The sequence below is a fragment of the Balaenoptera borealis genome (genome assembly GCF_965194805.1).
Source record: "Balaenoptera borealis genome assembly, chromosome: 2".
Lineage (NCBI taxonomy): Eukaryota > Metazoa > Chordata > Mammalia > Artiodactyla > Balaenopteridae > Balaenoptera > Balaenoptera borealis.
The window spans coordinates 77,682,043-77,702,896 of NC_138867.1; the positions used below are offsets into that span (position 1 = coordinate 77,682,043).

The 20,854-nt window shown below is 36.9% G+C and overlaps 1 protein-coding gene across 1 annotated transcript in view; it reads right to left on the reverse strand.

The window, feature by feature from the left end:
* The window catches only part of KIAA0825, a 366,826-nt gene that overhangs the window by 190,335 nt on the left and 155,637 nt on the right, over positions 1 to 20,854 (reverse strand). The window contains exons 16-17 of the mRNA XM_082375204.1: positions 20,166 to 20,305; positions 4,848 to 5,027 (exon numbers count right to left, since the gene is read on the reverse strand). Of these exons, the coding sequence (XP_082231330.1) occupies positions 4,848 to 5,027; positions 20,166 to 20,305 (320 nt within the window). The remainder of the gene's footprint in view (positions 1 to 4,847; positions 5,028 to 20,165; positions 20,306 to 20,854) is intronic.

A 20,854-nucleotide genomic window follows, 5' to 3' on the forward strand; every position in this document is an offset into this window, starting at 1 on the left:
TGTAACATTCATTAACATCTGGCATTTTTTCCATAAGATAAAAAAACAAAAAGGAAAAGAAAAAAGCTGTGATCCATAATCAGGAGAAAAATCACCCAATAGAAATACACTCAAAAATGATAGAAATGATGGAATGAGCAAACAAAGGTTTAAATTAAAACAGACTTCATACATATGTGCAAGGATTTTAAAATGAGGAGAGATATACAAAATATAAAAAGGAACTAAATGGAATTGCTAGAAATTAAAAATATCTGGAATAAAAAAATTCACTGGATAGTCTTAATAGCAGTTATACACTGCAGAAGAAAAGATCCTTGAATTTGAAGGTACAACATAAAGTGTCCAAACCAAACCACAGAGAAAAAGAAGGCAAAAAAATAAAACCAAACAAGAACAAGAACAAAATCAAAGAATACAGCTTCAGTGATACGTGGGATAATACCAAGAGGTCTAATAATAAGAATCCCAGAAAAAAGTGGTGGTAGGGGGAACAAAAGATAAAATATCCCAAGAGAGAATGGCTGAAAAATTTACAGATATGATAAAAACTAAACATCATCAGATATAAAAGCTCAACAAACCCCAAGCAGAATAAATACAAAGGAAACCAAAACAAAGCACATCATAATAAAATTGCTGCAAAGTAGTGATAAAGAGAAAAATCTTAAAATGAAAAACAAAAAGAAGACACATTATATAAAAGGAAACATACACCTTAAAACCTATACTGATTTATCATCAGAAACAACGCAAGCCACAAAATAGAATAATGTCTTCAAAGTGCTGAGTGAAAAAGGAAAACGAAAGACAACAAAAAAAATCTCTGAACCCAAAAGTCTATGTCTGATGAAAAATATTTCAGATATGAAGACAAAGCCCTATTTTCATGCAAATAAAATATATAAAATAAAATAAATTGATGGCAGAAAATTTGTAGTACATGAAATGTTAAAGGAAGTATTGATACTTCAGGTAGAAAGAAAATGATATCCATCAGACACCTAGATCTATACAAGTAAAAGAAGAGTACCAGAAATGGTAGATAGATGGACAAATATGAAAGACTTTCTTCTCATTTTTAGCTTCTTTAAACTGTAACTGACTAAAACAAAAAAACCCCAATAGATTGTGGGGTTTATAACATTAGTAGAAATTACACGACAACACTAGCATAAAGAACAGGAGAGAGTAAATAGAAATATACTGTGTAAGGTTCTTAGATTAGATGTAAAAGTGGTATAATAGTAAAAAGTAAACTGTGATGAGTTAAAGATACTCATCACAAGATGTAAACCTTCGAACAACTACTAAAATAAATAGAATTATATCTAATAAGCCATTAGCAAAGATAAAATGTAATATTGAAAAATAGTTAATCCAAAGAAGACCAAAATAAAGGTGGGACAAGCAGAAAGCAAATAACAATATAGTCACTACAATATAGTAGTTCCAAGTGTTAGAATAGAGGATCCACAATTAGATATGCATTTAATCAATTGTTCATTTGATTTCTGACAAAAACACTGAAGTAATTCAACTGGGAAAGAACAGTGATTTCTAAAAAGGATGCTGGGAAAAATTGCATGTTTGTATGAAAAAGTATGAATTTCAACACTTACACCACACAAAAAAGCAACAACTTGAAATTAATCATAGAATTAAATACTAAAAACTAGAACTATAAAATTCCCAAAAGAAAACATAGGAGAAATCTTGGCACTCTTTAGATAAGCAAATAGTTCTTAGGACACAAAAAAGCACTACTATAAAGAAAACTGATAAGTTGGACTCATCAAAATTGCAAGCTTCTCCCTATCAAAAGACCTTGTTAAGGGAATGAAAAAGTAAGCAACAGACTGGGGAGAAAAATTTTTTAATACATTATTTTGACAAATAACTTGTATCAAGAATATATAAAGGACTCTTTACAACTCAGTAAGACAAATAATCCAATTAATAAATGAAGAAAAGTTTTGAACAGATATTTTACAAAAGAATTTTTTTCAGATGACTGTTAAGAACATGAAGAGGTGTTTGATGTCATTAATCACCAAGGAATTGTAAATTAAAGTCACAGTGAGATAATAGCACATACTCCTTAGAATGAATAAAAGCAAAAAGACAATTCCAAGTGTTGGTGAGGTATAGAGCAACCCAAACTCTCTTACATTACTGGTGGGAATGTAAAAAGACAGGATTACTTTGAAAAACAGTTTAGTAGTTTCTTATAAAGTTTAACTCACCGTATGTGTTAAAGACATTTATTTCTTTTAAAAGAAAAAGGGAGTTAAGGAATAGTGTGACTGAAGTACAGTCAAAGTAACTTACGCTTTGATATTTTCATTTGCCCAACTAAAGATTGCTGACCTACTTTGAGAGTACAGGCCTGAAATGATTGCTACCAAATCTATTACTTATAGTGTATTGGCCTTTGAAATGCCCACATGAGGTCCCCAACTTAATTGTTTTCTGTATTTCCATCTTTTGTAATCTTTTTTTAAATGGATATTTCTACTCTTGTTTTCCCCCCTAGCTTATGTTCATTCTAAGGAGTTATGTGTTGGATTTCTAATTATTAAATCAAATTATGTGTTTCATTACGGAATTCCAGTGTTCATAAAGCAAATGTTTCAAAAAGTTTAGTCTAATAGAAAAAAATAAAGAGAAATAACATGGCCTGTGATCAGAAATTCTGGGGTTTTTTGTTCTGAATCTGCAATTTAATCAGTGGATAATCTTAGGCAAGTCTCTTAACATCTCTGACCCTGGTTTACTTAGCAATAAGATGAGGATACTGCCTACTTCATCCTCACCTTTATACCCTAAAATCATAAGACTGTGATATATTATGGCTAAACTATACAGAAACCATAGACAGTGTTTCAGGAGGAAGAAAATACACCAGTTTTTAAATAATGTACTCCAGTCGATCTGGGTAATTATATTTACTGACGCATAGATCCATTAGCAGTAAAATGCAAATATTGTGGGATTATGATGTGTCTCAGCTGTATTTCCTTTAAACCTGTCATATTTTCAAGTCAAACAGAAACCACCGTAAAGGGCTTAATTTTGTTATGAATTAGTATATTTTATTATCTTAATAGCATTTTTAAGATACCTGTGATTGGTAACAGAAGAAAAGGAAAACTTTTGCAAAGACTTAAATAGGAGAGAAAACACAAAGGCACTGTCCCTCACGACCACTGCAAGGTCTTAGGTTCCAGAGAATATTTAATGTTGATGGAGAAACAACTTGTACAAAGGCCAGGGATGTTTCACCAGTTTGAAGTTCTGCCCCTTTGAGCCCCTCGACAAAATTCGGGCTCTATGAATATGTGTACTACTTGTTCCTGTTCCTGTTCAGACTTGTCTGACCATGGGGAGGCGGGTTTGCTCAATGTGTAGATGGGAGAGAAGGCTAATTAGAAGCAAGTAGCAGTTTTGCTTTCTCAGGCCACCACCTGAAACCCATTGATCTCTTCTAAGTCATTTTCAGTACAGTTTTGTGCTGAGTGACAGATGGTTCAAGAACTTAAGAACTGAAAGATAAATAATGGTTGAAGCATGTGATTCACCAATTCTTTATAGTCTTGTGAGAGAATTCCGCTCTTACCCTGACCAGAAACAACTAAAACCAGCAGGGGGTGGAGGGGGCATTCAAAGTTGTTTTTCTTTCAGTTCAATAAAGTCTACATCAGAAATAATACAGTCTTTTAAACTTAGAAGACTGACCATTTTGGGGGTTAAAAGGAAACAGTGAGAGAATACATGAAAACTAGAAAAACTAGAAAATAAGACTTTAAAAGGAGATAATTATTACAGAGTCATATTACAGATTCAGGGTTTTGAAATCATTACATAAAGTTATCTATTGCTACTTTGCAGGGATAATGACCAAGAGAAGATGTAACATAATGACTTAAAAATAGTTTAAAAGGCATTCAAGTCATGTCTGGAGGATAGTTAAAAAGTACAGGAAGAAGGAAACCATGATATGAGCCAGTTAGATTTTTTATATGGATTCTAGTAAATATTTTAAGGAAATGTCAGTCGGTTCCAAAACAGTGTATAAGAAAGCATATAGGTTGAAAGCCAAAGGTAAATGATTTAAATAGTTAATGGACTAACAGGATAACCCCTAAGTCCTCACCCTTCATTTTCCCAAGACATTAAGTATAGAGATTTAAAGGCAGAATATTAAGGATAAAACAACGTGAGAATGTTTACACCTGGTCCTGAAGGTGGGGTAACCCATGAACATTTCCAATTCGGATATGCAACCCGTTCTGTCTTTAATATCCACTCTAGCTGCGGGCAAAAGAACAATATGGCTGGGGAAAACACATACTGTCCCCAGAACAATGATAGGACATAATTGCCTTGTAGAGAGAGATGCACTATAATCATAATAATAAATGCCTTTTACACTTGAAGAAAACTGGCCGGCAGTTTTGTCCATCAGTTTGTTTAATAAAAGCACCCAAGAATCACAAAGTATTTTTCACATCTTACTAATTTCTTATATGCTCAATAGCAAAACATAATCTGTGGTAAATATTAAATTTTTATGAGAGAACACTACCTAATAATAAAAAAAATCTGCATTGCATAATTTTCCCCCTCAACTTTCCCTTCACCCTTGTCCCAAGTATATTAAATTTTGACAGGAAGTAATGGTTAATGATTCCCAAAAGAAGACTTTATACTGAAAAAATGTAAGATAATCCTTTACAAATAACAGATTCAGCAAAACTGACATCAATAAAATTTTTAAAACATCTTTAAAGATATATTTAAGTATCTATAAAACACTACTTTTTCAAATAGAAAATTTCTCATACCTGGAACATTATATAAAAAGTCCCATAAATGTTCTTCTTCCATGTAGCTCACAAAAACATTTCCAAATGTTTGTGGAGAAAAATTGCAGTGGTACAATACTTTAAAGATAGCTTCTATCAAGCTGGATCCTTGGTTCAGATTACTTTCTGTATCAGAACCTTGTTCTTGAAAGGTGCGCTCTTAAAAGGAATAAAAATGGTTTAGTAAGGTAGGTATCAATGAATATGATTATATTCTCATCACTTACTCTAGCATAATATTGTAAAAATGTATTTGATTAATATTTACATAATAAGAGAAACGCCACAGTCTTTCAGATCAATGGTCCATCAAACTCAATACAATTTCTGAGATAATCCTGGATATTTGTGGGGGAAAAAGTTGTGAGAAGGGGCTTCCCTGGTGGCGCAGTGGTTAGGAATCTGCCTGCCAATGCAGGGGACACGGGTTCGAGCCCTGGTCTGGGAAGATCCCACATGCCACGGAGCAACTAAGCCCGTGAACCACAACTACTGAGCTTGCGCGACTGGAGCCTGTGCTCCGCAACGAGAGGCCACGACAGTGAGAGGCCCGCGCACCGCGATGAAGAGTGGCCCCCACTTGCCACAACTAGAGAAAGACCTCACACAGAAACGAAGACCCAACACAGCCAAAAATAAATATATAAATTTATATTAAAAAACAAACAAACCAAAAAAACTGGACAGTCCTGGCTACTGTCACTTTAAAAAAAAAATAGTTGTGAGAAGGACCACATGACATCACTTCAAAGGGCAGTGCTAGTTTCCCTTTATGTCAGAATTCTTTTTCCTCTTAAAGAAACTTTTTTGATTTCTTTTCTCATTTAAAAGTAACACGCATTCATTCTAGAAACTGTAAAAAATTCAGACTAAGAAACTAAGAAAACTAAAATTGTACCAAATCCTACCAACCAGTGATAGCTACTATATTTGGTGCAGTATTTCATTCATATTATATACAAATATACACAAATAAGTATATGTATGTATAACTTGAACACCAAACAGAATTATTCTATATGCGCTCTCTTGTTATTGAAAATCTACTTAAAACTAGATGAATCTTTGTATCTCTCTTTGGGATTTGCGTTCTGAACATTATTATACCCTTTATTCAGAACATAAATTTCATAGGAAATTCACATTTATAGTGTTCTCAGTATTATGCTATCAATTCTACGAATAAATTTATGTGTTTCTCAAACCCATAGATCCTGCCATTTCAGAATGAAGAGGTTTATCAGCTGGTTTCTCAATAAAACTAAATAGGAATTCTCACAAAGATAGAGCCATTTTAATCGCTCTTTTCCGTCCTCCTCTGGCTCCATTATGACTTCTTCAAAGATCAGTTCCTATACTGTTGCATCTACAGGTAGGACTGAAAAGGTGAAATAATTTCTATTTTGTCTAGATAATTAGCATGATATGTCCAGTATCATAATATGTACAAATATTTATTGAATTAAAGATAATGACTCTCACAAAGTTTCTTATATTTTAAATATATTGAAAAAATATAACCTAGATCATTTTGGAATGAGTACATTTCCTTTTCTTGCTCATTTGGAAGCTCATCACTTCTATGGTTCTTCTTGATAATTTTATTTCTGTGATTTGATTTTCATGATCTAGAGAGCCTTCCTCAGGATTTTTGCTGGAACTATTGGTAAAGTGACGTTCTCTTTGTACTGGGGTTGTTAAGCTGGTAGAAAGTAGGCTGGAAGCTACTGATGTCCATTCTGGGGAGAACTCCATTGAGAAGGAAGTCGATAAAGTAAGTAGAACCAAGAGATGGAGAGAACAGTCCTGATGGGATGACACTGTGTGAGAACCAGTGGATCCATTACTGGATCCAGTAATGCCTGTATACTTATGTTAGCTGAGCTGATAAATTTCCCTTTTGGGTTAAACCAGGTTAATTTGGGTTTCTGTCACTTGCAATCTAAAGGGTCCTAAGTTTTCATCAAGCACAAAAGGTTAAATGACAAAGAGTCCTAGTCCAGGCATTCATAATTTCATCTTTTTTATCCAAACAGTCTCCTCGGTCCTCTCTGCGTTTCCCTCCCTCGGATTCAGCTTACATTCAACTGTCAGTTATCCTTCATGTCATTGCCCCATGTTTAAACCTTCCCCTGCTCCTACACTTTGTTAGAAATTCCTGAACCTGAAAATCAAGAGTTTCCACAATCTTTTCCCAAATTATGTTTCAATCCCCAGTCATCTGCTCCTCCCAAACCGGTGTACTTGCTTTCCTTGCACATGTTCCCTCCCATCGCCTTTTGTTTGTCTCAACCACTTCACTAGTCTAGAATATTCTGCTCCAATAAAATTCCCAAGATTTAATCAGTCAATTACTATGTCAGCAGCCATATTAGATGCTAAGGCCTACACCTTCAAGGGATTCACTGCCTCTGTGTGTGTGTGTGTGTGTGTGTGTGTGTGTGTGTGTGTTTGTGGGGGGGGTGGGAAAGATAAACATGTAAACAATCATTACAGCAATGTAAAGATAAGTAGGGTTACAGTACATCCTGGTTCGCCTCAGGCAGTCCTGGTTTATGTCTGTTGTTCTGGTGTAATTAGTAGCAGCATCCTCTTTCACTCTTAAACTGTGTCCCAGCTTGAATGAATGATTATTCGATCACCTTAAGTCTAAGTGCCTTAAGTATAAGTTACTATGAAAATATAGAGGAGGATGTTGTAAATTTTGGGAGAGGAACACAGAGAAGTCACAGAGAAGATCATGTCTCAGTGAAGTCTTAAAGGAGGAGTAGAAATTTACTGGCACGACAAGGTTGAGATGGGAAAGGTGCTTTCCAGGAAGACAGAAGAGTTGGTACAATGGTGAGAAGACAGGTTGCTGCTGGTAGGGTGGCACGGCTGAAGTGTGAATGGTATGCGGGAGGGAGAGATACAGCTAGACAATCAACACAGCCTGAATAATCTAAGGCCCCATGAATCGTGCACTGACAATACAGATGGAGAAAGGGGGATGGATATGAGGAATACTATAATAAAAATAATGAGTTTTATTAGCATTAACATTGTTGTTATTACCATATAAATGTGTCAAAATACTTCAGCGTATATATTTTATTTCTCTCTATTTTCCCTTGCCTCGAAAAAAGTAGTCTGTTTACTTGCCTCAGGGATTTTTGCTATTTGGAAAGCAACAAATAGACTGAAGTCAGTTGCCCGCCCAGACTTAAAAAAAAAAAAGCTAAATCCATTGAATAGTTATTAGTTTGAACTAAATGAAATAGCCATTTTTTAAGGCCAAAAAATATTGGTACTATATATTGGTACCAATATTGGTACTATGATACCAAAGTGGAATCATATGTGTCTGGCAGGTGGACAGGGGCAAGGGTCATGAGGGCTCAGAGAGAGGAGACCTCTGGGACTGGAGAGAGACATCTTTGGGTTGCAAGGGCTTTGCTGGAAGGCAGAGCTCAGGGAGGCTTGTCTGGGTGAGGCACTGAGTGGATCCTTGACACAGGTTCTCAGTCTCAAAGGTTACAAGCCACGCCTGGCTGCTGTGCTTGGCAGGAGTCTTTGGACAGGGATAAAGGGTATTTCTACAGTAACTAGGGTGACCAGATAACTGATGATCAAAACAGTCTCACAGGGACTTCTGCACGACCCTGGGGGTAAGTGTGGGAGCTCTAAGAATAGCTACAGTTAAATGTCCTACCAGCCAGGCAGGAGGCGCTCAGAATCCTCTTAAAATTGATTTGAAGACAGTAAGCGACTTAGATATTCCTTTTATATCTGAGTTTGTGAATTGAGATTTATACCAACTCCGTAAAAACAAAGTTACTACCCACAAATTACAGTAGGCTTGCGGGCTTCCCTGGTGGCCCAGTGGTTGAGAATCCGCCTGCCAATGCAGGGGACACGGGTTCGAGCCCTGGTCCGGGAAGATCCCACATGCCGCGGAGCAACTGGGCCCGTGAGCCACGATTACTGAGCCTGCGCGTCTGGAGCCTGTGCTCCGCAACAAGAGAGACCGTGACAGTGAGAGGCCCGCCCACCGCGATGAAGAGTGGCCCCCTCTTGCCGCAACTAGAGAAAGCCCTTGCAAAGAAACAAAGACCCAACACAGCCAAAAATAAATAAATAAATAAATAATTTTTCAAAAAACAAAGTTTAGCTTGAGGGTAAAGCGTGAGTCAGATAATTCAGCAGGAAAATAAATAAATAGCCCACACACTCATTCACTCACTGGTATTTCCCAAATGTCCACCACATGCCAAAAAAAAAAAAAAAAAAATTACACTAGGCTGAACATCACATGAGCTGCATTAAGTGTAATTTCATCTTCCTAACACTCTACAGAATGGGTGCCGGTTATCCCAGTTTTACAGATGAATAAGTGAAATTGAGAAAAATTAAGTAACTTGCCCCAAGATCACAGAGGCACTAAGAATTTGCCTGTGCTGTTTGTATTAAACTATAATCTCAAATTTCTCAAAGGCTGCTATGACATTTTATTGTTGATAACCTCTGAATGCAAAGTACTCAGTCTAAACCAGGTATTTGGTATGTGGTAATTTATTGTCTTCATACAAAATACCTCAATTTCATGTAGCTTTCTACAATTTCACATATATGACCTCATTACCTCTCTAGTACTGCTTCCTTAGTGGACTTTCTATGGATGTGCATCTTGGTGTCTTTAGGTATCTTCCCACAGCATCTGGAACACTGCTACATGCTTAACTAATGTTTGAATACTAAAGAAAGAAGGAAGGGAGGAAGGGAGAAAGAAATAAATCTCTTGAGTAGTTTTGTTGGGTGTTGGTCCATCTAGTAATTGGTTTTTTTGGAATGACATTTACCTCCTAGTCATAATATTCAAATGTCATTTTCTCCCCGCAAGCCTCATCTTCCTCATATCCACTGCTTCCTTTCTTTTCACCTACTCCTTGAAAACTCTCGTCTCTCTTAACTTCCTTATAGCCATGCTTTCTTGGTTTCAGGGTGCCTTGTGGGCTGTCTTTTCTATAGCTCTCTCTCTTCTATCATCTAAAACTGGGGTTGGCAAATGAAGAAGCTAACTCTTAAAGAGGCTTACCCTTAATGAATAAAGGAGAAAAAAAGCATTTTATGAATAATAGAGAAAATAGCTACATTCAGTAAAGATTAATAACTGAGCGATTGATTCTAGTTCCTTGAAAACCGATCATCAGTACATGGCATACACAGGCAATTCTGTATGTTGAAAAATTATTTTGTGTTATTTACATATTAGTAAACATAGATAGGCAAACCTCTTTGAAACAGTTCTGGCTGTATGGACCTGTGTCTACTAGGATTCTTCCTCATGCTTCTTAGAAAGCAAGATTTTCCAAAGTGTGTTTTGTGGGATGTTAATGGGTAGCACATATGTCCTGGAAGTGCTGGCTCCAACAATAGTAAACACTTTTGTTTTCTGCAGGATTTTTCACAGCCTTTAATTATTCATGAGCTCTGTGACTCTCTACGAAGGTATTTTAGTATACACATAGTGTTTCTAAGTATTTTTGACCATGAAACCCTTTTCTAGTATTGTGTCTAGCAAGATTACTATTCAATAAAACTGAATCTAGGAATCATGTTTGCAAAGAGTCTCTTACATTACCTTTAAGCCATTTAGGTTTGCAAATCAACGTGAGCAGTTCAAATGGAAAAGGAACAAGGTAGAAGCACAAAGGGCTATTCTGCATAAGAAAATTGTCAATTGGAAAAGAAATTACTAACCAGGTCACCAAAGTTGGATTTAATTTTAATTCAAAAGCATCATTTGTGGAGCAAGAGGAATTTTGCTTTAGCAGTAGGCACTGGCAAGACTAACAAAACACAGCCAAAATAGGTCTTTAAAACTTTGACTCTTACCCCACAGATTTATATCAAGTTCTAACTGATTAAGAAACATAATGTGATTATATGGCTGGAAGGCACCTCACAGGGAGGTCAGTAAATATTTGGTCAATAAATGAATAAATCTTTGCTGAGTGAATAAATAAAACGTCTTCCAGCATCTGTGACAATAGTGACCTAGCTTGCTTTTGAATACTTTCAGGGGTGGGATATCCACTACCATTCAAGGCAGCCGTCCCTCTGCTGGACAGCTCAAGTTACCAAACTGTTTTGCATTTAAAAAATATAGCGAGAGCACTTATCTGAAAGGACTACAGAAATCTGGGCAAGTCTCTTTAGTGAATAGAGAAAAGAAGAGCACTTCCTCAGTTATCATTAGGGATGACAATTCAGGGTTTTTGACTGACAGACTGACAGCCAAAATCCATTTCCTTTTAACTTATTCCCAAGCATGTCCACGTGTTGAATTGGACAGCCTATTATTGTTTTCTTTTTTACGTGAAGACTTAACATATTTGAAGATCGCTATCCTGCCTCCTCTAGTTCTTTTCTTCTCCAAGTTAGACATACCCAGTTTATTTAAGCAAGGCATGGCCTGGTTTTTACTTAACATCTTAGCACTTTTCACTCTTCAGTGGGCACTCTCCATTTAAGCAGCCTGTGCCAAAAAAAGACCACTAAGCATAAGTGCACTATTGGTCCAAATTCTGCAACTGGCAGCCCTAAGGAGTAAGGGGCAAGTTTTGAGCTCCACCTGTGCTCCTGAATAAGCACAAAGTCCACAGAATGTGAAACTGAGTTAAAGTTATTTCAAAGAGAAATTCCTTCTGTAAGGCAGACACCAAGCCTATCTCTCCAGCAGGAATGGTCCCTCTAACTTCTTAAGTTAAAGAGAATGGGCTGTTTAACTTCTCTCCCATAGTCTCCGAAAAAAGCACCATGCTAGGTCTAGGTGCAGGTCCTCATGCCAAATGACCACCTTGCAGAGAAGTGATAAAGCCACTGTGGGCGCTTGGGTGCTGCACAATATTCTAGAACAAGGGTTGGCAACTATAGCCCAGGAGACATGTCCAGCCTGATGCCTGTTTCAGTAAGGTCCACAGCTAAGGATGGTTTTTACATTTTCAAATCGCTGAAAAACATCAAAAGTAGAATGTGATTTGTGACACACAAAAATTATGTGAAATTCAAATTTCAGTGTCCATAAATAAAGTTCCATTGGAATACTGGTGATGAGGTTCAGGAATGCTACCCCAAAATATGGCACCTTGGCATATTTAATATTTTAAGCCGAAGGAGCTTGAGAAAAGAGCAGAAGCAGGAAGGTCGCTCTGACCTTCCCCCTGCCCTTCTCCCCTGAAACAGGTCATGAAACCCTCACATCAGAGGTGCCTGCCCTATACCAGGAGGAAAGGTGCATCCTTGTCTCTGAAGTTGAAACGATGCTGAGAAGAATCCTAGCAAATAAGCCTTGCTAAGTTTCCCCCAATTTGTTACACTTAACCTCATACTCCTTGACCTATCATATTTCTCCACCACTGTCCATTCTTCATTAAACCTAGCATAAAGATATTTTCTGTTTCTTTGGATCTTCATTTCCTTATGAAGTCTCTTGTGTCATGTAAAACTTATATTAAATAAATTTGTATGCTTTTATCCTGTTACTCTCTATCTTTGTCAGTTTAATTTTCAAACCCAGCCAGTGACCGTAAGAAAGCTAAGGAAAACTTTTTCCTCCCCTGCACAGCCATGTCATTTGCTTATGTATGGTCTGTACCTGCTATAATGGTAGAGGTCGGTAGTTGTGATGGAGACTGTGTGGCCTACAAAGCCCTCTATCTATAGTCCATCTGGCCCTCTATAGAAAAAGTTTGCTGACTCCTATTCCAGAATACTGGAAGAAAGCATACATATATTCCAAACATCTAATACTACATAAGGACATCTTCCGTCTATTCCCAAATAACTCACAAGCAAAAGTAGGTGTTAGCTCTTCAAGCAGCCTTTCTTTATCACCCAATACATCAATCTCTTATCAGTCACTCTGTTTTAGAAAAGCACCTCATGGTACTTATTAGCAACTGAACTTATCTAATTTTTATATATAAATTTTTTACTTTATAAGGTCTGTCCTCCCCATGGTTCCCCAGCAATTAATCCCCCAGAATATGAAGGCAATATGGCGTCATGTTTACCACTATATCTCCAGCTGAGAACAGTGTCTTGTACCTAGTTGATGCCCATTAAATATTAGTTGAATAGAGAATGTATTTATAAAATCGTGACCCAACATTTTTAGAAATTAATTCAGAAGGATATTATTTCTCATTTCCAGGAATAAATGTCTCCACAAAGTCTCATGTTTTCATTTTAGAATTTATTTAAAAACAATAGATATACTTTCATGAAATAATAGCTGTCCATTCTTCTAAGAAGGACCACTTAAACACCAAGTGCGCAATTTGCTCAATTTCTCTGTATCTGAGTTTCCTCATTCGCAAAAGTCCTAATGATCCAAGGGTCATAAATGAAATAATATGTTAAATCACTTTGAGTTGTTGGGGAAAAGATACTACATAAATTCATGATAATAGTATCACTCGTAATATAATGCCAAATCATTTACATGCTAACACTAGAAGCACATTAACTACTGAAGAAGAAACATGTTCCTATAGATATATTAGACATTTTCTAGGTGCCAGGAAGAGACAGAATATAAAAAATTTCAGCCACTGTCAAGCCAAATTAGATCTGATTCTGTGTAGATGAAGCATCATAGCAAAATTTATATTACCAATCTCCCAAGCTATATACAAAGATTCTCAAGAAGTGCTATAATATATAAAACTTGGGACTATTTATTTGGTCCAGTTCTCATCTTCACACCCATGAGAGCTGCTAAGGCAACATCTTTTCAGGCCAAAGATGTCAAAGGGGAAACCCACCTCCTGGAGACAAATTTATGCTTGGATGGAGGGGAGAGTTACTGAGAAGCTGAGGGAAAGACCACTGCATGGAGAGCACAGGAGGAGTGATGAGAGAAGAAAAATATATCAAGCATATTTTTCCAGAGAGTGTATAAGAAGAAAAGAATCTAATAGAAATTAAGTACCTACTAGGTGTCAAAAAATGGTGCTTTATGTTTATTTACTTTTTCTAATTAGGTTTTTTTTTTTTTAATTTATTTATTTGGTTGTGCCGGGTTTTAGTTGTGGCAGGCGGGCTCCTTAGTTGTGGCAGGTGGGCTCCTTAGTTGTGGCATGCGAACTCTTAGTTGCAGCACGCATGTGGGATCTAGATCAGGGATTGAACACGGGCCCCCTGCATTGGGAGCGTGGAGTCTTATCCACTGTGCCACCAGGGTAGTCCCTATTTACTTTTTTAAACCTCAAAATAAACACTTAAGGTCATTATTAGTACCCTAATTTAGAAATGGGGAAACTGAAGTTTAGACAGATCACAACGCTAATGAATGAAGTAGAATTTTTTCCTGGAAATTTCATTCATTCACAAATACTTTTTATGCTCCTTCTATGTGCTCAGTACCTGTCTCAAGTGTCGAGAACCAAGCCAAGTACTGGGGAACAATGACGAGCTGTCCCTGCCCTTCTGGAGCTTGCAGCGGCTGACACAGGGACTAAATACGGAACTATGTCATTTAACCTTTCACTTAAAATTGTGACGAGTGTTACGAAAGGAATTATGGTGGGACGTTATGGGATGATCAAAGATGACTTCCTAGGAAGTAATACTGAAGCTAAAAGATGATTATCAGGTGCCAGGAAAATGAAAACGAAGAAGATTCTAGGCTCAAAAAAATAACATTTCAAAGGTTCTGTAACAGGAGAGAACGTGGAATTTGGGCCAATTAATTGAAAGGTCACTGGTGTTGGAGCATCTCCCTCTTTTCTCAAGATACTTCTACAGGGACATTGCTATTATAAATATACAAATCTAAGATGCACAACCTAGACCAGAATATGCATGTTAAGCTTGCATGGACCCGATGCTGGACAAGTCAGCCATTGGCAGAGCACAACGGGCATTGCTTGTGTCTTAAGGATTAGGGTCTGTACTCTATAAGTAGTGGGCAGCCACTAAAGGTTTTTAGCAGGGGAGTGATGTAATCAGTTCTGTATTTGAATAAGACCAAGCTTTCTGACTTCTGTGAACGTTCTGACAAAATGGATTATAAATAATCTTAAGTAAATCATGTCTCTTTAAAAGCATAATACATTGGAAAGACAAAGCACATACCCAAATTTTTTGCCATCTAGAGCAACAGATACCTTGTTCGATGGCCCTGCTCCTCAAAAGGTGGTCCAGGGGCTAGCAGCACCAAGAGCAGCATTACCCGGGAGCTTGTTAGAAATGCAGAATCTCAGGTCCCACCCAAGACCTACTGAACCAGAATCTGCAGTTTTAACCAGTTCCCCAGGTAATGTTTTTGCACTGTAAAGTCCAGAAGCCTTGCTTTACATAATCACACCCTACAACCACCCTACCCTCATGGAGACTCAGCACAGACCCTAGATGATAACTGTTTCTGGGACTGTAGTAATTCTATGGAGACCACTGATATTCTAGGCTAGTCTGTCATCATTCGCGGATAGGATCCTTGGTTGGAAAGACTAAGGTGAGAACACACAAATATGATTCTACTGTTCTTGCTAAGAACAGGGTACAAATCCAGCAAAGAAAAAAATATTGAACAAGTAAGAATACAGATGTTGTCACTAGTGAAAGCAGCCAAGGACATTGAAGTTAGGTGCACTAAGGGTACCAAGAGGGAGCATATTTTTACTTTTGGTCACTTCCTTCAAGACAGTCATGAAACAGCATAAAATGAAACTCACACACACATAATGTCCAGCAAAACACCAAGCTTCTGCCACAATATTCCTCATTACCCAAGAGATCAAGAAAACATTAACCATAAAGTCAGAGAATTTGAATTGATTAATTCATATTAAGTCAACCAAGCCTTTGTAGTGGTGGCAGCCATTTATTGAGAATTCTCTGTAGGTCACTTTCTTGACTATCTTTTGGCACTTTGTTACAAGGTTGAAAAGTACAGATTGTACTAGCAAAATTATCCACGATAGAGGTTCCTGATAGTTCTCATAAATTGTGCAAGCCTGCAATTTTGTAAACTTTCTGTGGCTCTGCCAGGATGCTTTGCAGGTGTGGTGGGTGAAAGCACAGACTGCACACCGGCTGTCTGAATCAGATCCTGCTTTGCTGATTATTAGCTGTGTGACTTGGACAAACGACTTGATTTCTCTGTGTCTCACTTTCCTCATCTGTAAAATGGAGGTGATAATTGTACCTACCACACAGAGTTTGTTTTGAGGATTCAGTGAGTGAACACATTTAAAGACTCAGAAGCAGTGTCTAGAACATGTTAAACATTACGTGTTTGCTAGCTGGTTGTGGTTGTTATGTTATTACTGAAAATCACCAGAAGCCAAGAAGTTTCACTGAGAATCATTCTTGGGGCAATGGGCAAAGGAAAGAAAGTTAGTTACACTTCATTCAAATGTCACTAGCAGGAAAAGGCCACCTGCTAACAACTGGAAAATTGCCAAATATTTGTTCTTTTGATGTCACAAGAAACTGGTTAAGGGCATGTGGCCTCAGTGAGGTAATGTCAAAACAATTGCCCTGGGTTTTTAATGTCACTAATCCAAAATAGTGTCTTACAAATTTAAAATTTTCTATAAACATTTGTAGTTGAGAGGTTTTTTTCCTTCAAATTTAGGATGGCCCATCTTAAAAATAAAACCAACAAACATTACCTTCTCATGCCCATTGAACCTTATCCAAGCTTCCTAGAAGCTTGCAGCCTATGATTTTTTTATTATTAATGAATAAATTAAAATTTTACTATTCATTCATTTATTAAATTTTACTATCTTCTGACCTTCAGTGAAGTTGTATCTCATATTACAAGAAAGTTATTTCCATATATGCTCAGCTGATTCTTTTTAAAATAAATAGAAATTCTGATAAATCATTTTCATAGAGCAAGACCAAAAGCTACAGATATAAAAGAGATAAACCTCATATATTTTAATCTTTATAATATATGGTTGTCTATCAAGAAAAATTCTCTACCTAACATAATTTAATAATTGCTTATTGGATGAAGAGGACCTTGTTTTAAAATATGTACAATAAAAATATGTATTTAGGGACTTCCCTGGTTATCCAGTGGCTAAGACTCCGTGCCTCCAATGTAGGGGGCCTGGGTTCGATCCCTGGTTAAGGAACTAGATCCCGCATGCATGCCACAACTAAAGAGTCCACACGCCGCAACTAAGAGCCCGCATACTGCAATGAATATCCTACATGCGGCAACAAAGATCCCATGCACCACAAATAAGACCCGATGCAGCCAAATAAATAAAAATAAAAATATGTATTTAAAATCTCTATTCTTATTCCTGAGCCAATTTAACAGAAGTTAAATTTTATCAATTAGACCAAAAAGACACTATTTATAAAGGAAAACTCTCACATAAAAAGCCCAATAGTTATGATGCTTGGAACACCTAATCAGCATATTTTACTCTAAAATTTTGCTTTCCTAAAAATATGATCAAACTTCTAAATTACCAAATGGTATTCAATGAAAACAAAATCTCTGAAAAAATATTATGTATGTATTTTTAGGTGCATAATAATTTCCATCTTAGTCTGGTTAATAAGATTCCCTGAATATACTGTTTCTAAATTAAAGTGACAAGGTTTCTACTGCAGCTTAATAAGTCAGTCAATCAATCGATTAGTAAATTCTGTCACTTCATCCTTACAGTATTTGAAGTAGCTAATAAAATTCAATACAATACCAAAGCAGTTATGTAGCCCTGATCAAACACCTAAACAACCTTTGCAAAAACTGATAGATATTTGAGCAGATTGGGTAAATACACTTCCGTATTCCATAAGAACCAGAACTGAAGGAGATACAATATAGTACCTTTAATAACCTGTAAGTCCCTCAAAAACAATATCATGTTATACGTACAAAAGGTAGATGTAATATTTTTGGTAAGTAAATGTGGAATTTTTTTGTAAGAAAACATGGTTAAATATTCATTTAACCACAGTTGCTATTCCTATACTTAGTGGCTATATCAGTATAGTCCAATGTTTGATCGCAATTGTTTTTCCAGGCTGTTCTATATAACTCTATCAAGAGGAAACCATTTCTCTTCTGGGACCATGCCCATGAGTTTCATGAGTTATATTAGAGTAACTCTCCAGCCATGTCAGATACTATCTGTGTTGTGTAGTCACCTTGCCTGAAAGCTCAGATTATAAAGTTTAATGGAAGCTCCATATTTTATATTCTAATAGATCACTGGCCAGTCACTGGACTTTTTCTGTAAAAAGTACTGTGTTAGCTTGAGGAGGAATATGAAAATAAAAATCTATGATCAGCACTAATTACCTAGCTGGAAAGAACAGTTAAATGCATGTGCACTGGGGTGTCCTGGTTGATTCAACCTGAGAGTGGACAGATTACAGTTCTTGCAGATACCCCTGGTCCACTCCAGGATTTAATTTGCAAGAGTATTTGTACAGAAGGGTAGGGGAAAGAAAGCTCCAGCTGGGTTCAGAATCCTGGGTTACCCACCATTTATCAGCTACATGTGTCTCTTGGCAAATAACATTATCTTGAACTCTAATGTTATTTTTAACATGACGAAAATAATTATATTTACTTCATAAGGTTTTAAGAATCACAGTGCCTGACACCTAATAAGTAAACAATATATGTTGGCTACTTGAGCAATTAGTTTCCCTAGCACCTGTTTTCCCTTTAGGAGAGTGGAGTTATAGATATTGAAGGTAAAGATAATGGTTTCAGTTCAACTCTGTAAGATTTAAGGCCCACAGAGTACTGCTTGGGGGCTAAGAGAATAAAGTCAGATTCAGGGTTTCGAGGAGAGGTAACCTCTGAACTTCTCCTTGGAACACAGTGACACTGGAGGAGTTGTAGTGACCTTTGGCACCACAAGATTTTATGAATTTGAGAGCACCTGGAGAGAAGCAAAGGGCTCAGTAGTGAGGCACTTCCCCTAAGTGGCTTTTGGGAAGCAAACGTCAAGGTGTACGGAAGAGAAGAATATGGGGAACTGGTCATGAGCAGATCTGAGAAACCAAAAATTCCAGAAATGACTGGAACGATCTGGACTGGGGATGCTATGAACCTCATTTGTATACCAACAGGCTGGTCGGGCCTGGTAACATTTGCCTCATTCATATACAGATATAATAAGAATACAAGGCAGAGTAAGCTAAGGGCAGCAGCCACCATAACAGACACTGTGAAGTTCAGGGGAGGGAGGGACACATCAGCGTGAGCTACAGTGTTCAGAGATCTGGAACATCAGTGGCCTTTGCCCATTGGTGGAGTCTGGGTTGTCTATGGAGGGTCTTTCAAGTAGGAAAAATGGGTGAGCCAAGGTGTGGAAGGAGCATGTGCATGGGGCTTTGGGGACAATGGCTGAAATGGGTGTGTGTGTGTGTGTGTGTGATTGTGCGTGCGTGCGTACACACACACAAGAGGATAGTGGGGAAAAAGCTTACAAAACTAGTCTGGGGCCATACTTGAATGGCCAAAGGACAGGAATTTGTTCCTGTAGGTGATGGGGAACTAGAGAAAAAAGATTTTGATTAGAGAAAACTATACTGAAACTAGTGATTGATAAAAATTAATCTGGCTACACCTGTAGTATAGAACAGAAGAAATGTGTAGGGGTATGTAAGATGGTTAGAAAACTATAGATGTAGCAGGAGAGCAGTAGGATATACTATGAGACTGGAATAACATTACTTATCATTTTCTAAAATAGCACTTACAGGGGAAAAAAGAAAGTCTAATTAAGAGAAGTATGGTCTTCTATTACTCCTCAATTTCCATTCATAATTTTCTCATGATTACTTCTCCATGCCCCAGTGGATATGGCTGTAAGCCATGCTTGCTTGTTCATAAGTTATATAAGCATTCTTCATGATCCACTGAAAGGTCTAATGTGGCTCTAAAGCAATCTCTCTCTCCCTTTCTCTCTCTCTTGCTCTCTCAGGTCTAATTGATACTTCTGTTTTGGACATATAACTGTGTTCCCATAATATTCTTAGGCATTTCAAACCCCATATATTGATATATTTCTATATTATGATAGTTTATGATAGGACAGTATTATATAAAAATATTTTTTGCCCTCATTCAGAATCCCTGAAAACAATCTTTCCAATAGGTTTATAAAGTTACTCAATATTTTGCCTGCTGCTAACCCCCCTGACTATTGATATAATGCATTTGGTTTCATCCCTCTACCAACATTCAAGGAGGAAAAAAAATTCCATTCAACTTGAGCAATGACTGGGTTTTTTCAGGACATTCTCATAACTACAAATACTCACTTGAGCTCTTTAGCAAGATTCTCAGTAAAAGACCATCATGATGCAGTAGAGTTTCCAGAAGCAGGTTCCAATTACAGCCTGGCTGGGATAAGAGCAGTTTCAATTGACCCTCGGCTGTCAATCGTCCAGCTGATGGAGTCCTTTCAAAATGCAAGATAAAGATGGAGTAATGAAGTTAATTTATCTATGAAATTAATAGCTTTAAAGTACAGATGTAATGCTAACTCCTTTAAATGTCAATTCCTCCCAGATTACTGTGAAAATGCTTTCATGCTTGCTTACTTTAGGGCTGCTCAGGGAAGGAATTACATTTAATCTCTACTAGCTAAAAGCAAATTAACATTTGGTAACCTGCCAAATTTAAAACTGATACAAAATAACCATGTGTATATTTCATGGAACTATGTCTGTTTTAGCTTCATGGAGCAAATAAAAATTATTTATGCATTTTTTAATGCATTTATTTGTTCACTCAACAAATACATGAGTGCCTACTATGTGCTATTAACTTCTTTCATTATTCATGGAGAGAAGTTACAATGTGTTTTGGCTACTAATTTGCCATGTACTATGATTGCTGATAAAATGAAAGGAATTCAAAGCTTCTGTCAAAGGTCAACCATAATCTAATTATTTAATATGTAAAGCCTTAAATCAACATGCAATTATCAGAACCACTCTAACAGTCA